This window comes from Corylus avellana, chromosome 1, assembly GCF_965113065.1.
Source record: "Corylus avellana chromosome 1, dhCorAvel1.hap1.2, whole genome shotgun sequence".
Taxonomy (NCBI): domain Eukaryota; kingdom Viridiplantae; phylum Streptophyta; class Magnoliopsida; order Fagales; family Betulaceae; genus Corylus; species Corylus avellana.
This window is the reverse complement of record NC_142490.1, coordinates 1,261,555-1,283,364: the sequence shown is the minus strand read 5'-3', so window position 1 is coordinate 1,283,364 and position 21,810 is coordinate 1,261,555. Positions and strand designations below refer to the sequence as shown.

General features: G+C 35.9%; 2 protein-coding genes across 4 annotated transcripts; both read left to right on the top strand.

Moving 5' to 3' along the window:
* Positions 1-5,478: 5,478 nt before the first annotated feature.
* Positions 5,479-10,841, top strand: LOC132170852 (calcium-dependent protein kinase 28). Its single transcript, XM_059581976.2, has 12 exons — positions 5,479-6,143; positions 7,150-7,280; positions 7,469-7,510; positions 7,701-7,812; positions 7,973-8,051; positions 8,176-8,345; positions 8,685-8,811; positions 9,365-9,480; positions 9,578-9,685; positions 9,814-9,876; positions 10,028-10,201; positions 10,318-10,841. Exons 1-12 carry the CDS (start codon positions 5,751-5,753, stop codon positions 10,480-10,482), a joined length of 1,680 nt encoding a protein of 559 aa, XP_059437959.2. The 5' UTR covers positions 5,479-5,750; the 3' UTR covers positions 10,483-10,841.
* Positions 10,842-16,326: 5,485 nt separating this feature from the next.
* On the top strand, positions 16,327-20,432 carry BHLH11 (basic helix-loop-helix (bHLH) DNA-binding superfamily protein). 3 transcript variants are annotated; one of them, XM_059581820.2, is made up of 6 exons: positions 16,327-16,623; positions 17,111-17,232; positions 18,875-19,002; positions 19,083-19,550; positions 19,635-19,714; positions 19,819-20,432. In XM_059581820.2, exons 1-6 carry the CDS (start codon positions 16,508-16,510, stop codon positions 19,838-19,840), a joined length of 936 nt encoding a protein of 311 aa, XP_059437803.1. In that variant the 5' UTR covers positions 16,327-16,507; the 3' UTR covers positions 19,841-20,432. The 3 variants fall into 3 exon arrangements, with proteins under 3 accessions (XP_059437803.1, XP_059437801.1, XP_059437802.1); XM_059581819.2 differs by adding an exon at positions 16,748-16,842 and having other exon boundaries at positions 16,541-16,623; positions 19,635-20,432; XM_059581818.2 differs by having other exon boundaries at positions 19,635-20,432.
* The last annotated feature ends 1,378 nt before the right edge of the window (positions 20,433-21,810 follow it).

Here is a 21,810-nt window from a genome sequence, read left to right as displayed (position 1 = left end):
GGTTCCAAGCAAGTCCCGGTCAGGTCCCAGTTAGGTCCTGGGCAGGTCCTGGTCAAGTCCCGGGAGAGTCCCGGTCAGCTCTCGTGCTGGTCCCGGGCAGGTCCTGGGTGGGTCCCGGTAGGTCTTGGGCGGGTCCCAGTTAGGGACAATGCGGGTTCTGAGCAAGTCCCGGTCAAGTCCCGAGAGAGTCCCGGTTAGGTCCCGCCGGGGTCCCAGGCAAGTCCCAGTCAGGTACTAGTCAAGTCCCGAAAGGGTCCCGGTCAGGTCCCGGGCTGATCCCGGGCAGGTCCTGGGCGGGTCCTGGTCAAGTCCCAGGCAGGTCTCAGTCAAGTCCCGACAAGGTTCTGGGCGAGTCTTGGCAAGGTCCATCAATTTAAGAATGAGATGCTCCTAGTCGAAAAATAGTTTACGGTTTTCAAAATCGTAAACCATTTTCCGAAAATTAAAGAAGAATTTTCGGTCAAAAGGAAAATATTTTTTGTTGACCACTATTTTACGTCGAAGTAAACACCGTAAAATACAAAAATCATTTTCTGAAAACCATTTTACGTCGAAGTAAACGGAGCCTTAAAAGAACTCGCAGTTATTGACCAAGGGAAGGGTTTCTGTGTGGTGTTGCCTAGCTTAGTGTTCTAGGATCACTAGGACTTGGACCAAAATGCCTCTTTGGAAGGGATGAGCTTTTGACCCACGGACCCAACATTAACAATTTGAAATTTTCAGTAAACAGAAAATGAGTAATTTAATTATTTAATTCAAATTGTAACACTTTCTCTTACTTAAAATATTTGACTGAAAATCTGTCAATTAGTTGTACATGCGATTAAAATTAATTTAAGGGGTAACTTCACGTTAAACCATTGAATTAGTAGGCGATTTGAGAAACTCACAAACTTCAAAATCTTTCAATTTAAATCCCTGAACTTTCAATTGCAATTATTTTGAACTCATTCGTCAGATTTTAAATATTAAAAGTGAGACAATAGCGTTTATACCCCTAATTTTTTTATAAAATTCTAAATTTACCTTTAATTCCAAATGAATAAATAAATAAATAAAGTAAAAAAAAAATCAATGATACTTTGGTTTTTTTAGGGGTAAACCATGGAAGTTAACGGGAAAGGTTTAAATTGACTACAATTAAAAGTTCAGGGGTCCAAATTAAGAGGTTTTAAAGTTTGAGGGCTTCTCAAATTACGTGATAATTCATGGATCTAAAATAAAGTTACCCTTTAATTTAATTAAAAATTATTTTTTATTTATGGTTTTTTCTTAAAATCAATTTGCATTTAGCTATACTTACAATGGAACTGGATCCTTTGGATTGGAGAGGTCTCTAGTTAATGGCCAGAATGACCCTATATATGGGACAAGTGTCCCACTAAAAAGAAAATATTAAAATATTATTTACAATTTAAAAATAAAAAACTAGTAAAAAACTAAAGGGTGACTAGCCACCCCATTGGGCCATGGGGAGCCACCCCCCGTGGCCAAACGGTGGCCCTCAGGGGTGGTTCGGCCACCGCTAAGGGCCAAATAAATAAAAAAAATTATATATTTTTATTATTATTATTTAAAAAAAAATGTTAAATAATATTTTATTATTTTTTATTTAGTGTGACTCGTAGCATTAACCATGAACTATATCTTCTCCAATCTATTTTGGAGGGAAGAAGTCCACTTCCAGTTACAATTATACATTAGCAGGTCCCACACTCCCAGCCACCAGCTGAGGAGAGGCCCAGGACAATCAGGATGGCAAATTGAAACTAATTAATTTGAACATGACATCCAGATTTGACTTTTGAATATACCCAGTGACCAAGTCAACACTAGACTTCCAACTTTTCTGATTCACAGTTTCACACACACACCACTCACCGCTAGCTGCAAATTAATATTTAAGTCGGCAGAAAATAATTAAAAGACTTTAACTTCTAAGTAATAATAGTGAAATTTAATTGTCTACCCAAAACAAACACATATAAGAGAAAAATAATAAATAGAGAATTACATATTTTAAAAATATAAATTAATTGAATAGATTTATCATTTATCCAAGTTGATGAAAAACTTTGTCGTATTAAGATTTGCAACTAGCCGGGCATTGTAGGGACGTCGTCTTTTTCATGCTCTTTCAATTCCTGCATGTGGAAGCTGTCAATTTCGCACCAAGTATCGACGCAATTTCCCTGCCAAGCTTATAAATATTATTTACTAATTAACCAAGCAATGATTTTATTATTTTAAATGTGACCATTAAGATTAGTTTCGTGATTGAGTTTGTCGCAAGCCACTCTTTTCTTTTCCCTTGGCTTTTAAAATTTGCTTGTTCCCTTTGTCACGTCGAGATTGTTTGTAAATTGTAATTAAACCAATTGCATATATTAATATATATTGAAAACTCTTCTTCCACCCCAATCTCTTTCTTGGCCCGTGTTACATACGCTTATATATTTTAGTGTTGTACGTAAAATGAAAGCTTAAAAAATGTATCAATTCGATTCTTTAATTCAAATACTTTTTCAATGTATAAGTATTTTATGTTTTTCTCTTTTCTTTATTTGTTTTTCTCTTGATATAGAGAAATAATATATAATTGAATATAGAGTGCATTTAAAAAGTCATTAATTAGTTAAAAAAAAGAAGAAAAAAAGAAGTAATTTTTAGTTAAATATTTTAAATAAAAATGTAGAATTAATATAATCTATTGTCTACGGTCAGAAAGAAAAAGAAGCGCATTTAACTTCTGGGAAACTCGTTCTTGATAATTGAAATAAAATACTACGCACTAAGGATATGGAGTAGTACTCTCCAATAACGACATTGTTAGCCTAATCGTGACGGTGGCGTTTCATCATCATCGCTTCATATATAAAAACCTATATGTAACATTGAAGATAATTTTTCATATTATAACATTATTTTTGACACTTGTTACTGTGTAATTTAAAACCTATAGGGATTGACACAACTCCAATCACATGCTAACATATATCAGTAAATTCTAGAAGAATCGTAGGTGGGGTGGGAATAAAACTTTCAAAGAACAAAATATATGAATTTGACTATTATAATCGATCGCCATCAATATAATCATATAATATATAGCATATATATGATCATATAATCGATCACCATTGATAGGCATAAGTCATCGTGTAATATAATTTGTAACTTCTCTTAGAAATTCTTCATTTTTTTTAATATAATGCAAGAAAAACTATAAGGAAATTCAGTTTGATATTAACGAATAAACAGAAAAAGCATTAAATTAAGCTTATTAAGGAAATTCTGCATGCATTTGGATTAGTGTTGTGGAAGTTGATATCAATTGGGGAGCAGGTCACTTGATTGAGATTGATCAAAAGGCTCATAATGAGCCACATAATCAATAAAAAAAAAGGGTTAATTGGTTTTTTTTGGGTGGTCGGACTATGCTAAAGCCACCATTTTGTTGACCTTTTCTACTTGTTGATGTGGCAAGCTTCTGGCCGTTCCTTATAGACGAACAAGTATGATTGATAAAATTGTAAGTTTGTATAATTCTTAGGAATTGTAAGAGATCGCAATTCATCCCTCACTTCTAGTTGACCTAATTCTCATTCCCTCTCATTTATGGTCTAGATTTTATTACACTGATTAAGTGAAAGATTTGAATAAAAACTAACATAGAACATTTTAATCCAACCACACCAAATCTTGTGCTCCCTCTTCATTTGCACTCCTATTCTTCTCCTCCATTTTCGGCCCCCGACAATCATAGTCATAGACAACATTAGCATTACCGCCACCATCAACCACTACCACAACTACCTTTATCTGCTTATAAATCCTAATGTACGTCGCCGTCTGAAACCCCAACCATGTTGTTTTCTCCTATTACGACAACAAAGATCCAACTCCTCTAGTTGGACTCCCATGTTGGGTTTATGTTCATATCCGTCAATAAGATCGATCCGGGTGAGACCCAACAGACAAACCATCAAATAAATCGTACAATCTAGATGTAGTGTTACCGATATCATCAATGCCTCGATGATCATCAACTTTAAGTAGGAAACAACGACATTATAGAGTGTCGTTTAATGGCGTGCTGAGAACACTTGGCACACACTCTAGTTGCCAAGTGAACAACGATGAGACTTTGGTGGTCTCAACTGATTTAAGCACCTCTTCTTTGACCTCAAAAATTGAGTTGACCTTGAGTCCATTGATTCGGTGCGGATGGAACAATGGCGATCAACGGTGGCATTGGAGCTAATTAATGGAGGCTACAACTATTGTGGTAGGAGTTAATTAGGCATGGAGAATGATCAGAAGGGTGTAACTTGTAAGTGATGGGAGAGCACGACATTCAATGTGATTGGATTCAAAATCTTCTATATTAGTTTGAATCCTCGGATTTCATTTAGGAAATGTGGTAATTCTATACCATTAATAAGATTTAAATTTTTTTGTTTTTTTGTTGCTAAAGCCATAAACAGGAGTTAACTCAACTAGAGGCGAGCGCTTCCTCTTAAGTGAAGATATGAAGTAATTTTAGAAGTTATTATACTTATATTTCTCTTGCGTCACTCTATAAATGAGGTAATTTTGAAAATTACAATTTGATCAAAATTCAATAATGATCAATCATAAGGTCAAAGATAATTTTAAAAACCACATTATTTGTAGAGTGACTTCTAGCATTACTTGAAAATATGTGAAAGTATTAGTAGAAAGATTAGTTGGTAAAACAGCCAAATGTACCTTAAAAAAAAAAAAAAAAAAAAAAAAAAAATTGAAAACAAGGTTTAAAGGGATATTATATCTCAATATGATTATAAATTTATAATGCAATTAAGAAAACAACTTGATGGAGTAATAAATCCCATAAAAGCTAAGAGACAACTAAATGAAAAACATTCCTTAATGTTATATTTATAAATAAGGGGCTTGGGCAACAATTACATCCTTCTTCGGCTCTATTCGTATTCCCTTATTATCCTCTTTTGGCCCTATTGCTATTCACCAACTTTCCCCCCTCAAGTTTGGAAAGAATACGCATGGATAATTACTCCTTTGTACATTTCCTCTCATTATTTCATAATAATATTTTACAATTTTTACTGTCCAAAATTTTGTTAATAGTTGAAACGTCAAAGAATCAATTTTACAGTTTTCTACAATAGTTTTTAGTAATTACAATAGTTTTTTTTTTTAAAAAAAAACTCAATTTATTAAATTAATATTTATCTTAAAGTAAGAAATTGTTACGTGCATTTTACCCCAGTTCAAAAAAAAACTCAATTTATTAAATTAATATTTATCTTAAAGTAAGAAATTGTTACGTGCATTTTACCCCAGTTCGGAGGAGCTTAATAGGATTGATTATACACAAACCCAAAAGGGAATAGCAAACAAAAAAAAATTATAATTTCTTTTGCCAAATTCTTAATCTTCTCCGTCCAAAAAAAAAATTAGACCTGGTGAAGAGCTTTCGAGCCCTCTTTTCACATTTCTCTCTCTCTCTCTCTCTGTCTTACATTTTTCGAAAGTCTCTCTTTTTGACCACCCTCTCTTTCTTGCCTTCTTCCTCCTATCTGCTCCAACCTTTCCTATCTGCTATCCCCTCATTCACTCTCTATCTATACCTCTCTGTGCTAATAAATGTTTGCCAGTATATATTCAAGTCCTTGGCCATGGCTTTGATCCGTCAAAACCTCTAGAAAACTCTGTTTCTCTTTCTGTATATCTGTTTTCCAATCATGGGTGCTTGCATTTCTACCAACAGAGTCTGGGGCTCTAACAGCACCAACAACAACAACAACAACACGGTCAATCACAACCGTAAAGAGACCACCAAACCGCAAACGAAAATAATCGCAGGGAAGAAACAAGAGGCTCCCACCGATCAGCAGCAGAGCAACGCGAACGAGAGGAGGTCTCATCAGCTGAAGCCCAAGGACAAGCCTGCTACGCGGCGGCAGTGCGGGGTGATCCCCTGTGGGAAGCGCACGGACTTCGGGTACGCCAAGGATTTCACCAGTCGCTACACGATTGGGAAGCTGTTGGGACACGGCCAGTTCGGGTACACCTACGTTGCCACCGACAAGGCGAGTGGGGATCGAGTCGCGGTGAAGAGGATCGAGAAGAATAAGGTATTGGCTTCTTTGTGTTTTTTTTTTTCGGGTATTGGGTATTTTGATTCTGGGTCAATTTGTGGTATTTGCTGGTCTTTGTGGCCTCATATTTGACTGTATCTGAATTTGGGTGGATGCTTTTTTAAAAAAATAAAAAAATAAATAAAAATCTATGTAAATTTTAGTTTTGACTACATCTGAATCTGGGTTGATGTGATTTTTTTTTCTATGTGAATTTTGGTTTTTGAATGCACATAGTATTAGGATTTCAATTTAGGTGTTGTTTGGTCAATGGGGTCTGTGAGAAATTTGGGATAGGAAGTTGGAGGCTTTTTGTGATTGGGGATTCCAGAGCTTGATCGCGGATTGGAAAAGATGGTTTTGGTCCCAATATTTCTGGAGAGCCTTTTCCTTTTGCTATGGATACCTGGCTTACCCAGTTGGGTTTTACGTTGACTTGTCTTTTGCATGGAAATCAATCTTTGGAGTCATGTTGTTTTGCATTCATCTGTGTTTTCTGTTGCCTAGAAGATTGATTTTACCATCTATAAAGGTTTGTCAATCACCATGGACCTCTGGAGGATATGTCGATTTATTGCTCATATGCCTGATGAGTGATAACCCATTCTAATGAGTGTTTCTATTCATAATAGGTCAAGGGAGTTTTCTTGGTTTGACAGCTTTGATGGGCTTAGTCTCAGAATGATAAGGATAATAACAGTTTGCAGTATCACATGTTTTGCAAGTAGTAAATTCATGGGATTATTTTGCAAACTTACTCAGGTTGATTCTCTTCTTCTCAAGGCCTTTTAGGCGAGAGATAATTGTTGTGCATTCTTATTTGATTCTGTGAAATGGGGTCCTAGGACTACTACTGATGGTCATGGAAACAAAATAAAACAAATCTAAGATCAAATAGCTTTTGGTATCTTTAATTCTGCAGAACTTTTGTCCTTCCACCTTTTCTTTTGATAAATATTTTTAATAAAATTTCCACAAAAAAAAACCTTGAATCTGGTGGCAGATGGTTCTTCCTATTGCCGTTGAGGATGTGAAGCGAGAGGTCAAGATTTTGGAAGCCCTTACAGGCCATGAGAATGTGGTTCAGTTTCACAATGCGTTTGAGGATGATTCTTATGTGTATATAGTAATGGAGTAAGTTTAGCTTTATGACCTTCCTTTCAAGCTATTCCCCTTTTTTTTTTTTTTTTGGCTTGCTTGACCTTCGTTTGTTAGAGAGAGTTTCACACTACTTCTTGGCTCTTTTAACCTTCTATTATATTATTTCTTAATTCTCCATTCTGTCCATATTTTGAACTTGTGTCTTTTTTTTTGGTTATCAGGTTATGTGAGGGTGGTGAATTGCTGGATCGGATATTGGCCAAGTAAGACTTTTTAAGTCATTGGTATAATTCATTAGTCCTACAAGCAGTGGCTACTCTGTAATGCGTATATCTGGTCCAAGATTGGTTGCAATATTTACTGCTGGATGAAATATTGCCATTTTATTATGTTTTTGTATTTAGATTAATCATTAAAAACACTTAACACTTCTGCTTGGTTTACCGAACTCAGGAAGGACAGCCGTTATTCTGAGAAAGATGCAGCAGTAGTTGTACGGCAAATGCTCAAAGTTGCAGCTAAATGTCATTTACATGGGTTGGTACACCGAGACATGAAACCAGAGGTATAACAAGCTTCATACCAGGCATGGCTTGTTCAGCTTCCTAGCTGGACTCATGCTGCTGGACATTTATTTTTCAAATCCAATGGCAATTGTAGGTTAATCACCTAATCAAACTAGTCACGGTTTTTGACACTGGTTCCCTTGTATTCTTTGCGTGTAGAATTTTCTTTTTAAGTCGACTAAAGAGGATTCACCTCTCAAAGCCACAGATTTTGGGTTGTCAGATTTCATTAATCCAGGCAAGTAGAACTTCTATTATGAGATTCGATTATTTTCAGTGTTAATTTGAAGATGTTGTTCCACAAGTATTCCTGGCCATCAATAATTTGATACCTCTAAAGCCGTATAATTACAAAATTGCAGGAAAGAAGTTTCGTGATATTGTTGGCAGTGCTTACTATGTTGCTCCTGAAGTATTGAGACGCAAGTCAGGACCTGAATCAGATGTCTGGAGTATTGGTGTGATAACCTACATTTTGCTCTGTGGGAGGCGCCCCTTCTGGGATAAGACTGAAGATGGTATATTTAAGGAGGTTGACAACAAGCTTCATTTAAACTGTTATTTTTTTCTTTTTCTTTTTACCAGTGGGACAAGTCTTTATAGTATTTTACTTAAGAGTAGTTTCTTAACTATTATGCTCCAATCTCCAGCTTGTGTATCAGATGAAAAAGTGGACAACACCAAAAAAAAAAAGAAAAGAAATGAAATGAAAAACTCTCACAGCCTGTCTTTTTCCTAAACAAAGTTACATTTTGTGGGATCAGTTCATAATGTCTATATATTAAAGGGCCATCACCAGTGTCTAAGCAGGGTTTTTTTTCTTTTTTTTGGTTGCATTCTTGAGTCTTATCTAATTGTCTAACATTTGTAGGTCTTGAAAAACAAGCCTGATTTTCGCCGCAAACCGTGGCCAAGCATAAGCAACAGTGCTAAAGATTTTGTGAAGAAGTTACTAGTGAAGGATCCTCGGGCAAGACTAACTGCTGCTCAGGCCCTATGTATGTATCCAGTTCTTCCCTTTTTAGTAATTTTTTAGTGCTGTATATTATTAAATCACCACTTGTCCCAAAAACCTAAGCTGATAGGAAGAGATGAATTTAATTATTTAATTTATATTATAGCACTTCCTCTCATGTGTGAGATCAAACTTTTTCTTAATAAGTGAGGCATAACACGTTGAATGTTTAATTGAAATGGGAAATGAATCATAGAGACAAGGTGGTGATTTAACGTAATATCAAAGCACTGGTCCTGACTTTCGAGTTCAAACCTTGTCTTAAGCTAGTAGGATAAGTAGTGGTTTAATATATATTTTTGGCATGTTGGAAATTGGGTAATGCAATTACATATTTTTAAGCTTGTGGCTCTGAATAATATTCCTTTGGTTTTATTCTCATTTCTACATTTTGGTCACAGAGGCCAATAGTCAAACTGTTGTTATGTTCTTCCTGAATTTTCTTCTCATAGAAACTTAAAGAAAACAGATTTTTTTTTTTTTTTTTGGGGAATGGAGGGAGGGTTAACTCTTCTGATTGGTTTTAAAATTTTCAGCACATCCCTGGGTTAGAGAAGGAGGAGATGCATCAGAAATCCCTATTGATATTTCTGTTCTGAGTAACATGCGACAATTTGTGAGATACAGTCGTTTAAAACAGTTCGCTTTGAGGGTGAGATTTCCTTTAAAAGTGTTCTTTTATGGCAGAAGGCCAAGTAGTTTTCTTTTTCTTCTTTCATTTCTTTTCTGAATAATTGATTGCCTTGCAGGCATTGGCTAGCACTCTTGACGAAGCAGAGCTTTCTGATCTTAAAGATCAATTTGATGCCATTGATGTGGATAAAAATGGTTCTATTAGTCTTGATGAAATGAGACAGGTAAAAGTTCTCCTTCACATTCAACTTGGTTTGCTTTCTGGTAGCCCTCTCTCTCTCTCTCTCTCCCTTCATTATTATCGTTTTTCTGCTTCTTTTTTTTCTTCCTAACAAGGATGGTTTTCATGCAGGCCCTTGCTAAAGATCTCCCTTTTAAGTTGAAAGACGCACGTGTCTCAGAGATTCTGACTGCGGTGAGCATTTCCCCCTTTAGATGGGAGATAAGAAACTATCAGGCTACTCTAACCCACGTTCAGCAATCCAACATCTATGCATAACTGTATTTCCCTTTGGCTTCTGAATACAGTACTTTTAAACTATAATGGAGTCTTTTTGTCGATGCAGATTGATAGCAATACAGATGGCCTTGTTGATTTCACTGAGTTTGTAGCAGCCACACTGCATGTGCATCAAATGGAGGAGCATGACTCTGAGAAGTGGCAGCAGCGGTCACAAGCTGCTTTTGAGAAATTCGACATAGATAAAGATGGGTTCATTACTCCAGAAGAACTGAGAATGGTCAGTGTTATATATTTGCACTGAAAGCCACCCTATTTGAGCTTTATATACTCATTAAATAGTTCTCAGCATTACAAAGACATTACCTGTACTGAAATTACTTCATTGCATTGTAGCACACGGGGTTGAGAGGCTCCATTGACCCACTTCTCGAGGAGGCTGATATCGACAAAGATGGGAAAATAAGTCTATCCGAATTCCGCCGACTTTTAAGAACTGCAAGCATTAGTTCGCGAAACGTGACTAGCCCGACTGCTCATCGGGCTTCCCGGAAGATATAGATTGAAACCGGAGTTTCAAAGATTCAGAGAAGTGAGAGAGAGGCCAAGAGGGGTGGAGTTTCTTCCTCGGATTTCATTTACTTAAGTTTATACTTCAATCCTAGAGATGCCCTTGTCTACTTCCATCACCATTCCGTGGATCTCCTTAAACTCAAGTTTGATTCTGGATAGGATTGTGAATACATTAAACCCAGAGGTGTTTGATATAGAGTTGTTTTGGATCTGCATGAAGGATGGTTCCAGGTATGATGGTCATATTAGTGTACATCCTTCCGGAGAATTGGTGATATCCTCCTGGTCATGCCCTACAAATTGTAATGTGTGACTATGTGAATGGTAAATCCCTCGGTTAGAATTCATTCGTGTTTATAATATGTTCTTCAAAGTCCTCTCCTCCATTCATCCCAAAAACTAAAAAATAAAAAATAAATCTGTTCTTCCAATATCTTTTGAGTCTCTTGAATTGCTTGTACTCGCTGTGACATTATATTTAAAACTCAATACTCATGCATCTCTCTTACCATATTTGATAGTTGGTGCTAATATTTTGGCTAGTGATGGAAATTTTTGACACGATTTGTGAAGTCGAAACAAAATTAGTTAATTAGGGTTGAAAAATTTAACTTGTTTAATAAATGAGTTGAATTATAGTTTATTTTTATATTTTTATATTTATATCTGGACACAACTTGAAGTTTGCATACAACATTTAATGCTAATAAATGATTGATGGTGTATTGATGGAAACTAATAATATCATTTATTGGGAATAAGATTCTCTCTAGTCTATTATGGACTGGAGAATATTTAGTTCATGGCTGAGATTTTTTTTAAAAAAAATCTTAGAGCCATAAATAGGACATTTGTCTCATTACAAAAAAAAAAAATAATAATAATATTTTAGATTAAAAAAAAAAATAATTAATTAATTAATAAAAGAATAAAGGGTGGCTGGCTACCCCATCTTGGCCATAGGAGGTAGTCAAACTACCCGATTTTAGATGTGAGAGCCACCGTAATGGCCGGCCAGAGGTGGTTGGACCACTCCATGGCCCTTGAGGGTGGTCCGGCCACCCCCTAAACCCAAATCTAAAAGAAAAAAAAAAAAAAAAAAAAATTCTTTTAGCCCTTAGGGGGTGGCCCAAGGGTCACATCTAAAAAAAATAAAAAAATGTTTAGCCCTTTGGGATGGTCCGGCCACCCTTGATGGTCAAGATAGGGTGGATATTTTTTTATTAATTTATTAATTTATTTTTTTAATCTAAAATATTATTTTTTTTATTATTATTTTGTAGTAGAATAAATATTTTATTTATGGCTTTAAAATTTCTAAAAAAAAATCTCAATCATAAATTAGATATTTTTTAATCTATAATACGTGAAAAAATCCTAATCCCATTTATTGGCAATAGCTGGCGGGACATGTACATACTAAGAACCGTGATTCAGAGCACGCCGCATTCTAAGCACATCAAGTAGCAAATTTTTTTTTTAAACATTTTAATAAATAGCACGCGGGCGTGCTATTTATCTTCACCCCTATTTTAAAAGCAAAAGTGAAGGCTGGCATCCAACTCATCAGCCCATTTCATTTTGATGGTTGACATATATGACATCTTGCAGCATTGGTATGAGCGGGTTGGGATTGCGTCATGCAAATGGACAAAGATTTAGAAGTAATATTATCTGTCAAAAATGCACGTGAGTTGAACAGATATATAAGCATTAAAAAGGGAAACTTTTTTAAATACCAATTTGGATGGGACACATAACCATTAGCATTGTACTTGCCAAAAGGACTTGGCTTCTATGCGGAACTGCAAACTACCGCATTTGCATGGATGGCTGAGATTTTTTAGAGTTTTTACCCAAAAAATAACGGCATACTCCAAACAGTTTGACCAACAAAAAAAAAAATTCCGTCAATTTCTTCAGTTAACTCATCCAAAAAAGACTCGTGCCTTTTTTTTAAAAAAAAAAAAAAAAAAAAAAAAATTTATTCCCAAAACAGACTTCTCTCACTCTCACTCTCTATGTATATTTGCTACAAATTCTCTCAAGTCTCTCCATAGCTCGTTGTGGCTAACCCATGGAACTTCTGTATTAGTTACGATAATTACAAAAATGCCCACATCTTTTTCAATATTTTATTGGTGAATGTTACTTTGATTTTGATATTTAAAGGGTTTAAAAGGAGATTTCAAGTAAGAGATCCCTATGATAGGTAGCAGTAGACAAGCAAGTTGCTTGTAGGGCTGGATCGGGATCCCATCAATAGTTAAAAAATTGCCCATCAAATTTTTAAAAAATTTTGGCCATTAAATCTCATTAAAGGGTCTATAAGCTGTCACGTGTCCCACTAATTAAAAAAATAATAAAATATTATTTGAATTTTAAAAAATAAAATAAAACAAAATAATAATAAAAATATATGGGGTGGCCAGCCACCCCATTGGCAAAAATGGGGTGTCCGGCCACCCCACCTGAGACATGGGGGTGGCTTTCGACCACCCGCAATAGCCAAATCTAAAAATTCCAACTTTTGGGTTTAGCTCTAGGTGGCTGAACCACCCCCATGAGCCCTTTAGGTTTGGCCCTAGGAGGTGGTCGTACCGTCTCCAAGGGCCAAACTCAAAAAAATTTAATTTTTAAAATTTTTGGGTTTGGCCCTTGGGAGTGGTTCGGCCACCCCTATGGCAAAAAAGGGGTGGTTGGTCACCCTATATATTTTTATTATTTTGTTTTATATTTTTTAAAAAATTTAAATAATATTTTATTATTTTTTAATTAGTGAAGACACATGACACATTACAACTTACAACTTCTAGACCCTTGTACTAGATTCAATAGCCAAAATTTAAAAAATAATTGATGGGCAATTCCTCAGCTAATGCGGGATCCCGATTCGGCATGGGCCATGGCTTCCCGGAATTGTAATAGCTGGTAGGTAGGAATAACTCCTTGAAAGATCTTGAATGAATATGGTCAAAATGAGAAGACGAGGAGCCATTCGATGAGAATCTGATACCTAGTGGCGGGGGCGCCGTTAATGCTGTAGGAGTTGTGGCATATCCAGACACGGGCGGCACTGGCCGATGAATCTGAATCTGTCTTTGTTTCCTTCCGCTGACCTGTTCTTCAAGGAATGGCTCGTGCCGATTGAGCCTTCCTCGCTCGTTTTCAACCCCTCTGAACCCAATTCCAAGTAGCAGCCGTAGTTATTCCCTGTCTCGTTGTTGAAATTCGCCACCAAGTTCCGCGTCTCCATGCTCGGCCTCAAGAAATCGAAAACAACCGCAAATGCAGCCGGCCATAAAACAGAGCCGTCTGTTACCTCTACTCCCAAAAAACAGCAACAAGAAGAAACACAGCAAAATAAAGAACAGCCACAGAGAGAGTCTTTCACTGTGAAGTTCAAGGTGGAGGAAGTTCCGACCGTTCTTGCCGGTGGCGTTGCTACTGGTAAACCCCCCCCCCCCCCTTTGATAAATCTCAACCATCCAAGCAAACTACTGCATATCTACGGTAGTTTGCATGCAGTACTGCATAGAAGCCGAGTCCCTTGCCAAAGTAATCTTGGCTAGCCGTGTTGCATATTTGGGTGAAAATCACTTATATCTGGTTAGCTATTTTAACCAAAAATTTGCCCAAGTTACTAATTTGGTGAGCATTGTACACTCACCAAACATAAATAGTAATAATAATAATAAAATTTTTTTAAAAAAATCGTACGGGGGGGGGTTGTTCTTGAGCCACCTTTTAAGACATAACATCTAAAGTCTAAGCTCACCTGACCAAGAGGATCGGGCCTGGGTTTTTAACCCAAATCCCGGCTTAATTTGCATAAGCACCTATTTGAGCCCTGCCTGAAAATTATTCAATTAATTGAGATAGGGTTTGATGGAGTCTGTTTGCCGCATGTGAGCTCCGAACATTGGGCTTTTTGTACAAATAAGCCCCATCAAGAGGCCCTCTCTCATTAGGGGTTAGGGCAAGCTGTAATTTAGCCGTGAATTACAGCTAATCTCGATCCATTTATTTCGATCTTTAACAAAATACAATAACATGAAGATATTATTTTATAAAAAAAAAAAAAAAAAAATTACTCTTATTTCTCTCACTTGATTTTTATAAAATAATATTTTACCTAGGGCACAAGAAAAACATTGAGAGAGCAAGTAGCATTTTCCATTACAAAATAAGTAATTAAAACAAGAAGTTAAAAATCCGTTATAAAATTGAACAAATATAAAAAATTAAAAAAAAATTAAAAATTAAAAAATAAAAATAGAACTTTGTTATATTCACCATTAGCCCTCCATTATAAGTTGTTAAACGTTTCCGAAAAGTGGCAATTTAGATAATATTCTTAAAGAATTTAGAATCTATGATAGTTGTAGTGCTTACATTAAATAAATAATTTTTAAAAAAAATTGCTATTTTAAACTACTAATATTTCAAATAAGTGGAGCATGCACGATGAGGAGGATGTGTATAGTGAGGGTTCCACGTGTCTTAGTCTTTTAATTTATTAAAAAAAAAAAAAAAAGTTTTTCACGTGCTATTGACATATGGAATAATTCTATAAATCACAGTCGTGTCCCTCTTGTGTCACTCTAAGAATGAGATAAGTTTTAAAATCACCATTTGATCAAAATTCAATAATGATTAATCACAAGCTCAATAGTAATTTTAAAAGTCATATCATTTATAGAATGACAAAAAAGATACAAGTGACTTATAGCATTACTTGGACACATGTTACTTTAACAAAAATTGATTTATAATAAAGTTTTTACAAATCAATTTACAAAAAAATTATGTATGTTTTCTTATAAGATCCACCTTACTCAAGAAGTGAGCGAACTGTCTAAAACCTACTCGAACAAGTAAATTTTATAAAATTGCTGAAATTATGGACAACAAAATTGTTAAAAAGGCGTTTGGTACATGCACTAACCTTTGCAAATTATGCGGAGAAAGTGAGGTTAAGATGGGGACACCCCAAAAGGGCAAAATACAATTTTTGCTTTGTCTTGGTGTGCTAGTGAGTTGCTTTGGCTTTGCAGACCAATCATTGGGCACTCAAAAACTCCCTCGCTACCACCCAAGGGGTGGATGGAATAGCAGCTATTCATTTTAATTATTTCTCACTTTTTTTTTTAAAAAAAAAATTGATGATTTAAAAATATAAAAATGTCAATAATTTTTTTCGTTAATATTTTTAAGAGGATTTTTTTTTTTTTTTTAAAGTGTTGTGAAATAAAGGTAAAAATAATTTTGATCATTTCTCAAATAAAGTAGAGAAAAAAAAAAGTATTATCAAACAAAGCCTAGGCAAGATAATACTTTTTAAAAAATTCACCATTTTAAAGGCCTAATGAAATTGTTATTTTTGAAAGCGGAAAATCAAATAGACACTTAATTATAATCAAATTCTCTAAATTTCTTTAAAAAAAATGGTGAGATTATTAAACCCTAATAATGATTTAAATCGTCTCCAAATGGTTATTCAATCGGCTGTGAACTACGTCTCATGTAGCTGAAGTCAATAGTTCGAATTTTTTCTCCCCTTCTTTTGTGTGGACATGTAAAATAATAATAATAATAATGATTTAAATCTAAATTTTAGCACTTGAATATTTACTATATATAGAATATAATAAAAGATTTTAAGAATATTTTAAATAGTGTTTTTTTTTTAAAAAAAAATTAAAATTAAAATAATAAATATTTGGGGACTCAAAGACCAAAGTAATGCTCTCAGAAAGCAACTTTAACAAATTTAAGATTAAATAAAAAAACTTGAAATTCCAGATGGGTGAGTTATATCCGGGTGGCTCGTGTAAAGCACAAGTCCCATTCTTGTCCTTGTTGGGTGTCCTTTTTCTCAATCTCTTCACTGACTCGAGTTTCCTGATTCGGATTCAGATCACGCTTCTCTTTCTCTGCAATTCTGAAGCAAAAACAACGAAGAAGAAGAAGCTGCAAAAACCCTAGGACTCAGATTGAGTTTCGGTGGTTAATGCGAGAGAGAGAGAGAGAAATGGATCAACGAAAGATGGACAATTTTGCAGCGGACTCGGCGCCGTCGACTTCTCAACCTCCCAATCGCTCCCACGGCACGCACCCAGATCCCAGGTTTTTTTTTTTTTTTTTTTTTCCTTCAAAAAAAAAGAATTAATTTCTGAGGAGTACTAATTTGAATTGTTTATAATTGGTAAATTATTAGTTATAATGAATGAAGTGTAAGTTTCTTTTGAAGATTTTGATGGGAAAGCTTGAAAAAGTGCACTCAGTTTACAGAAGGGAAAAGGAAAAGAAAAACCCAGTAAGAACATGGAATTTGAAACTCAAAAGGTTAAGTCTTTTAGATAATAGATATTGCTAGATTTGATGCAAATGTGTGTGCGTGTGCGTATGTGTATGTGTATGTGTATCTATACATATGTCTATGTATATATACGTGTATATGTATGTGTATATACACACAGACATAACACATGGATTTATAGCTGGGTTTTTTTTTTTCCCCTCCTGGATGAGCTGAAGAAATGCTTGAACTTGTCGTTTTGTTTTTGTTTTTTGTTCTGAGTTTGACGAATTATTTTTGCGGATTGTATTACAGACAAGGGGTTGATGGGGAAATAAAGGACCCAGTTACGGCAAGGAAAGTTCAGAAGGCTGACCGTGAGAAGTTGAGGAGGGATCGATTGAATGAGCAATTTCTCGAGCTGGGGAACACATTAGGTAAATTATTATAGCACCTTAGAAGTACCTCCTTTTTTTTTTCTTTTTTTTTTTGGGTGGGGGGGGGAGGTGGTGGGTCATGCCCAAACCCACTAGGATTTTGTGGATGAGGAAGTCATGAATAACTAGAAATTTGTAAGAAATTGATCGAAAATGATTGATCCACAAGATGTGCGATATTAATGTTAAACTCTTTCAAAAATTAAGTCTGAGCTCTACGAACAGATTCATGAATTACAGACTACAAAATATATTAACTTGTGTAAATTTATATAAAGTGCTTGGCTGAGGGATTTACATTGTTTCCACCAGTTATTTTCTAGACCATTACAAATAAGTTGTCATGCGAGTGTATCTGCGGGTTGTCCATTTGCATATTCTCAGATATGCCTGGCATGCTTGTTTGTGATTGACACTTTGCTAGATATAGTCTGGCGAGTTCCAAATATCTGTTATCAGGATTGTATTTTTGTATAATCTTTATGAAGCTTGTACCCATTTTTTGGCTGCTTTTGTCAGTTTAGTAAGGCTGCAAATTCTGGATGAATGGAATTTTCCACATTTGCTAATGTGTTGAGCTGAAGATTATGAGTATTGGATGTATAGAGTTCCTTTTTTTTTTTTTTTCTTTTTTCCCCCTCAAAAGAAGAGAGATGTTTTTTGTGGGTTGGTTGTGCCTTGCCAAAATAAGTTGCTATTGGAAGGCTTGAGCTTTTCCTGGACTTCTGTGCCACTTTATGAGCTATAGCATTGTTGGCTTATTCTTTCCCTGAGAGAGCATCTATGTTTGGTCCTGCTAAACTTCAAGTGGACCTTTTTCTTGAAGTTGGTTGCCTAGACTTGGGAACTTGGTTGTGAAGTGGCTTATTTTCTTTCTTATGATAGAGAAACAGTTCTCTTATTTTACATATAAAAGGTTGATTTAGTTATTGTTGAAAAGAAGTTGAGTTGAATGGCAAGCTGGTGTCACTTTCGCAAGCAAAGGAAAAGACCTTTCCATTGAGATATGTAGTGTAGGTAGGAGCCAACTGTCTATCCCGACCGACAAGCTTAGTGTTGCCACAACCTTATAGATGTAGATTGCATGTACAAACTCAAATAGATCTAAAGTATATCTTCTCGTTTCAGACAGTATACTGTGGCTTTGGTCAAAAAAGTAATGCAAACAATAATAATAATAACAAAATGTGGAGAACATAGTAAGTCATAAGTTTGACATATATGTTTAATAACTAAAAATGAATGAAAGCGATTTCATATCCTTTTTCTAGAAATCTTATACAGGTTAACAGAATCTGTGGCAAGTTCAAAACCTCTTTGATTGGCATATTTATTAATCATTCCATTGTTTTGTTTTTTGTTTTTTTGTTTTGCCCTGGGTAAAGATGTACTTTTAAAAATAGATATTCTCTTGGTTTTACGCAATAATGATTCACTGTAGGCAGGATGCGTGTACATATTGTGTTAACTTGGCTATCAATGTCTCCCAACTCTAGCCTTATTTTGTTGTTCAATTAACTAGTTTGAAAACAAACATGAATAGGAATTGTGATTGTGATCTTAGTTATTCACTGAACTTCTTCCCCTAGTGCTGATAAGTTGCTTCAAATTTGGATATTTACATGTTACATTCAAAATGTAGATCCAGATAGGCCCAAGAATGACAAGGCAACAATCCTTGCAGACACGATCCAAGTGCTCAAGGATTTAACTGCTGAAGTCAACAGACTAAAGACCGAGTGTACAGGACTTACTGAAGAATCACATGAGGTGATGTTCTTTTTATGTTACCTCAAGGTTGTGAAGCCCATTGTGTGCTTATATGAATTATAATTTTTCACTTCATACAGCTAATGCAGGAGAAGAATGAGCTCAGAGAAGAGAAGTCATCATTAAAATCTGATATTGAAAATCTAAATGTTCAGTATCAGCAAAGACTCAGGGTTATGTTCCCATGGGCTGCCATTGATCCTTCTGTTGTTATGGGTCCACCTTATTCGTACCCAATTCCTGTCCCTGTCCCTGCTGGTCCGATCCCTATGCACCCATCTCTGCAGCCCTTTCCCTTCTTTGGAAATCAGAATCATGGTGCCATTGCTAATCCGTGTTCAACTTTCATCCCCTATCCAACTCCTCCCAACCCTCCAATGGAGCAGCCACCGGCCCCATATGCGTCCACTTCCCAGATTTCAAGCAAACAAGATCCCAAAAGTAAATCACCAGATCATCAAAAGGCCAGCAATGTTGAAAGATGTGATGATTCTAACGATGTGGCAACAAAACTTGAACTGAAGATGCCTGGATCATCTGCACAACAGGTCAGTTTTAAAGACTTAGAAGCAATACTTGTAGAAATGCTTAGCAAATTAAAGATTGAAGAGTGCCCGAATTGGTTCATGCAGGATTTATCTTCTGTAGGAAGGAAGGGCAAGCAATCACAGAGAAAAGACAGAAGTGTCACTGAAAATGGCTCTTCAAGCAGGTATTCTTCATCTCAAGGTCTTCAAGATAGCCCCTCCAACAGTGTGGGTGACATGCCAAAGTCCAAAAACTGAGCCTTTTCTGGTTGTTTTTATCCGCTGACAGCATCGAACTGCTAACCTTTTGAGGCGTGTCTTCTGTGACACCTTGATACTAATGTCCTCCCCGACTTTCAGATGGCTTAACTTCTGATCATCTCCACTAACTGAATCTCCAGTTGGAAAGCAAGGGGTTTTCTTTTGCTGGTTTGGAGCATTTGTTAATGGGGGCTTGCTGCATGGTTCTCCCCCGCAGCCTGGGCTAGTAGGGCCTGGAGGCACTGGTTGGACCCTGCCATTTAATTGAGCTATCCCAAACAAGGTTCTATTATTCTGTGGTCGCGGATTCCTTATTATTAGGTTGTTAAGAGAGGGAGGCTGCAGGGCCCACCTTCTCTTCGTAGCTTAGGATGCGGTGGACCCTTCAAGTTCAACCCCTCTCTCGCTTAGGTGCTCGAATTTCAGAAATTCAGACAGCAGCCTAATAACAGGGAATCCCGATCTGTACTCTATACATACCAAGGCTGAGTCGGAAATGCTTTCTAACATGTTTTGAGAACCTTTGTAGTGACTGTAGTTGTTGCATAGATGAATGTGTTTGTAATTATATTTAGGATGTCCCTCTCTGTTTGATCTGTTGGCAGGATTCACTTGTAAATGGCTAATTGGCACTTTTAGTTATGTTATCAGTCCTTACGGCCTTTCACAATAATAAAATTATGTGCCACCTGGATTTTCATGCAAAAGAAGACATGGAAAACACATATCGGAACTCTTTCGAGGACAGGGTTTTTGGTTTGGATTTTTTCTTGAAGCTTCCCTCTTGTCATCGGCAAAAAGCATCTTCTTATTTTAAGCAGTAAAAACTAAAAACTGTCTAGTGGATTTCCCGGAAGAACGTACGCATAATCCGCCAACATGAATGGGCCTTGTGGTCCATCTCAGCTCTCAGGTTGTCATATTCTAAAAAATAAAAATAAAAAATAAAAAGATTCCAACGTCATTTTCAATTTCCTTCTAACATTCTCTTCAGTTTTTTAATTTTTAATTTTTTTTATATATATATATATTATTTTATTTCAAAAGCCTGTCATCATCTGGGTTTTAAATTTCTGGCCCAAATGTATTATGCAAAAAATATAAAAAGTTTTTAAAAGTAAATGTAACAATAGGGACACGTTAATCATAGATATACAATATGTCAAAAAAAAAAAAAAAAACTAGTCGGAACATTAATTACAACTAAATTTTTGTAATTTTGTAATTTTGTAATTTTTTATTTTTTAAGGGGAAATCATGACAGTTTCATTAATTGATGAAGAATCACGAACATAAAACACTTATATCACAGAGCAAAAGTTCTGAGAAAATCATAGTTGAAGCTACAAGGTTACAAGTCATAAATACATATATAACAATCTGATATTGAAGACCTATCTATGACATCAAAATTCGCTAACCCATGATTAATCTTTAGTTGTAATAACAGGTTTGCTCCAGACAAACTCAATCTGATACATAGGTAACAACATCCTCCTGTCGAAACTCATCATCCTCGAGTTGCAAGGCAAAAAATTATTCATATCCTCAACCCAACAGGCCAGGACCACAAAATAAAGGAAAAACAAAAAATAGGAAAAAATTAAAAAACACAAAACACCACCGAAAGAAGGTTGCCGAATGATTCTGACATGCGAGTCACAATCCGTCGTGTGGTTGCCAGAATCAGAAGCGGCAGGTGTCGTTGGAAGCGGACGAGGTTGATGCATGTGGTGGAGGGGCGTGTGTCGAGGTGGGTCTGACAGAGAAACGTAGATCAAGGTTTGAACAATCTGATCTAAGAGCCCCATCAACCTCGAAGAAAGACATGACAGAAATGGTGAACGGCACACTTGGCACGATGGCACTTGAGCATGTAACAAAAGAAAGGTAAGCAACAAGAAAAATGGGGGGGGAGGGAGGGGAAGGATTTTTTTTTTTTTTTTTTTCAATTAATTATTCTTAGAATATACTATTTTCACATACATTTAATAAGATTAACATAACATGCAATTCTCAT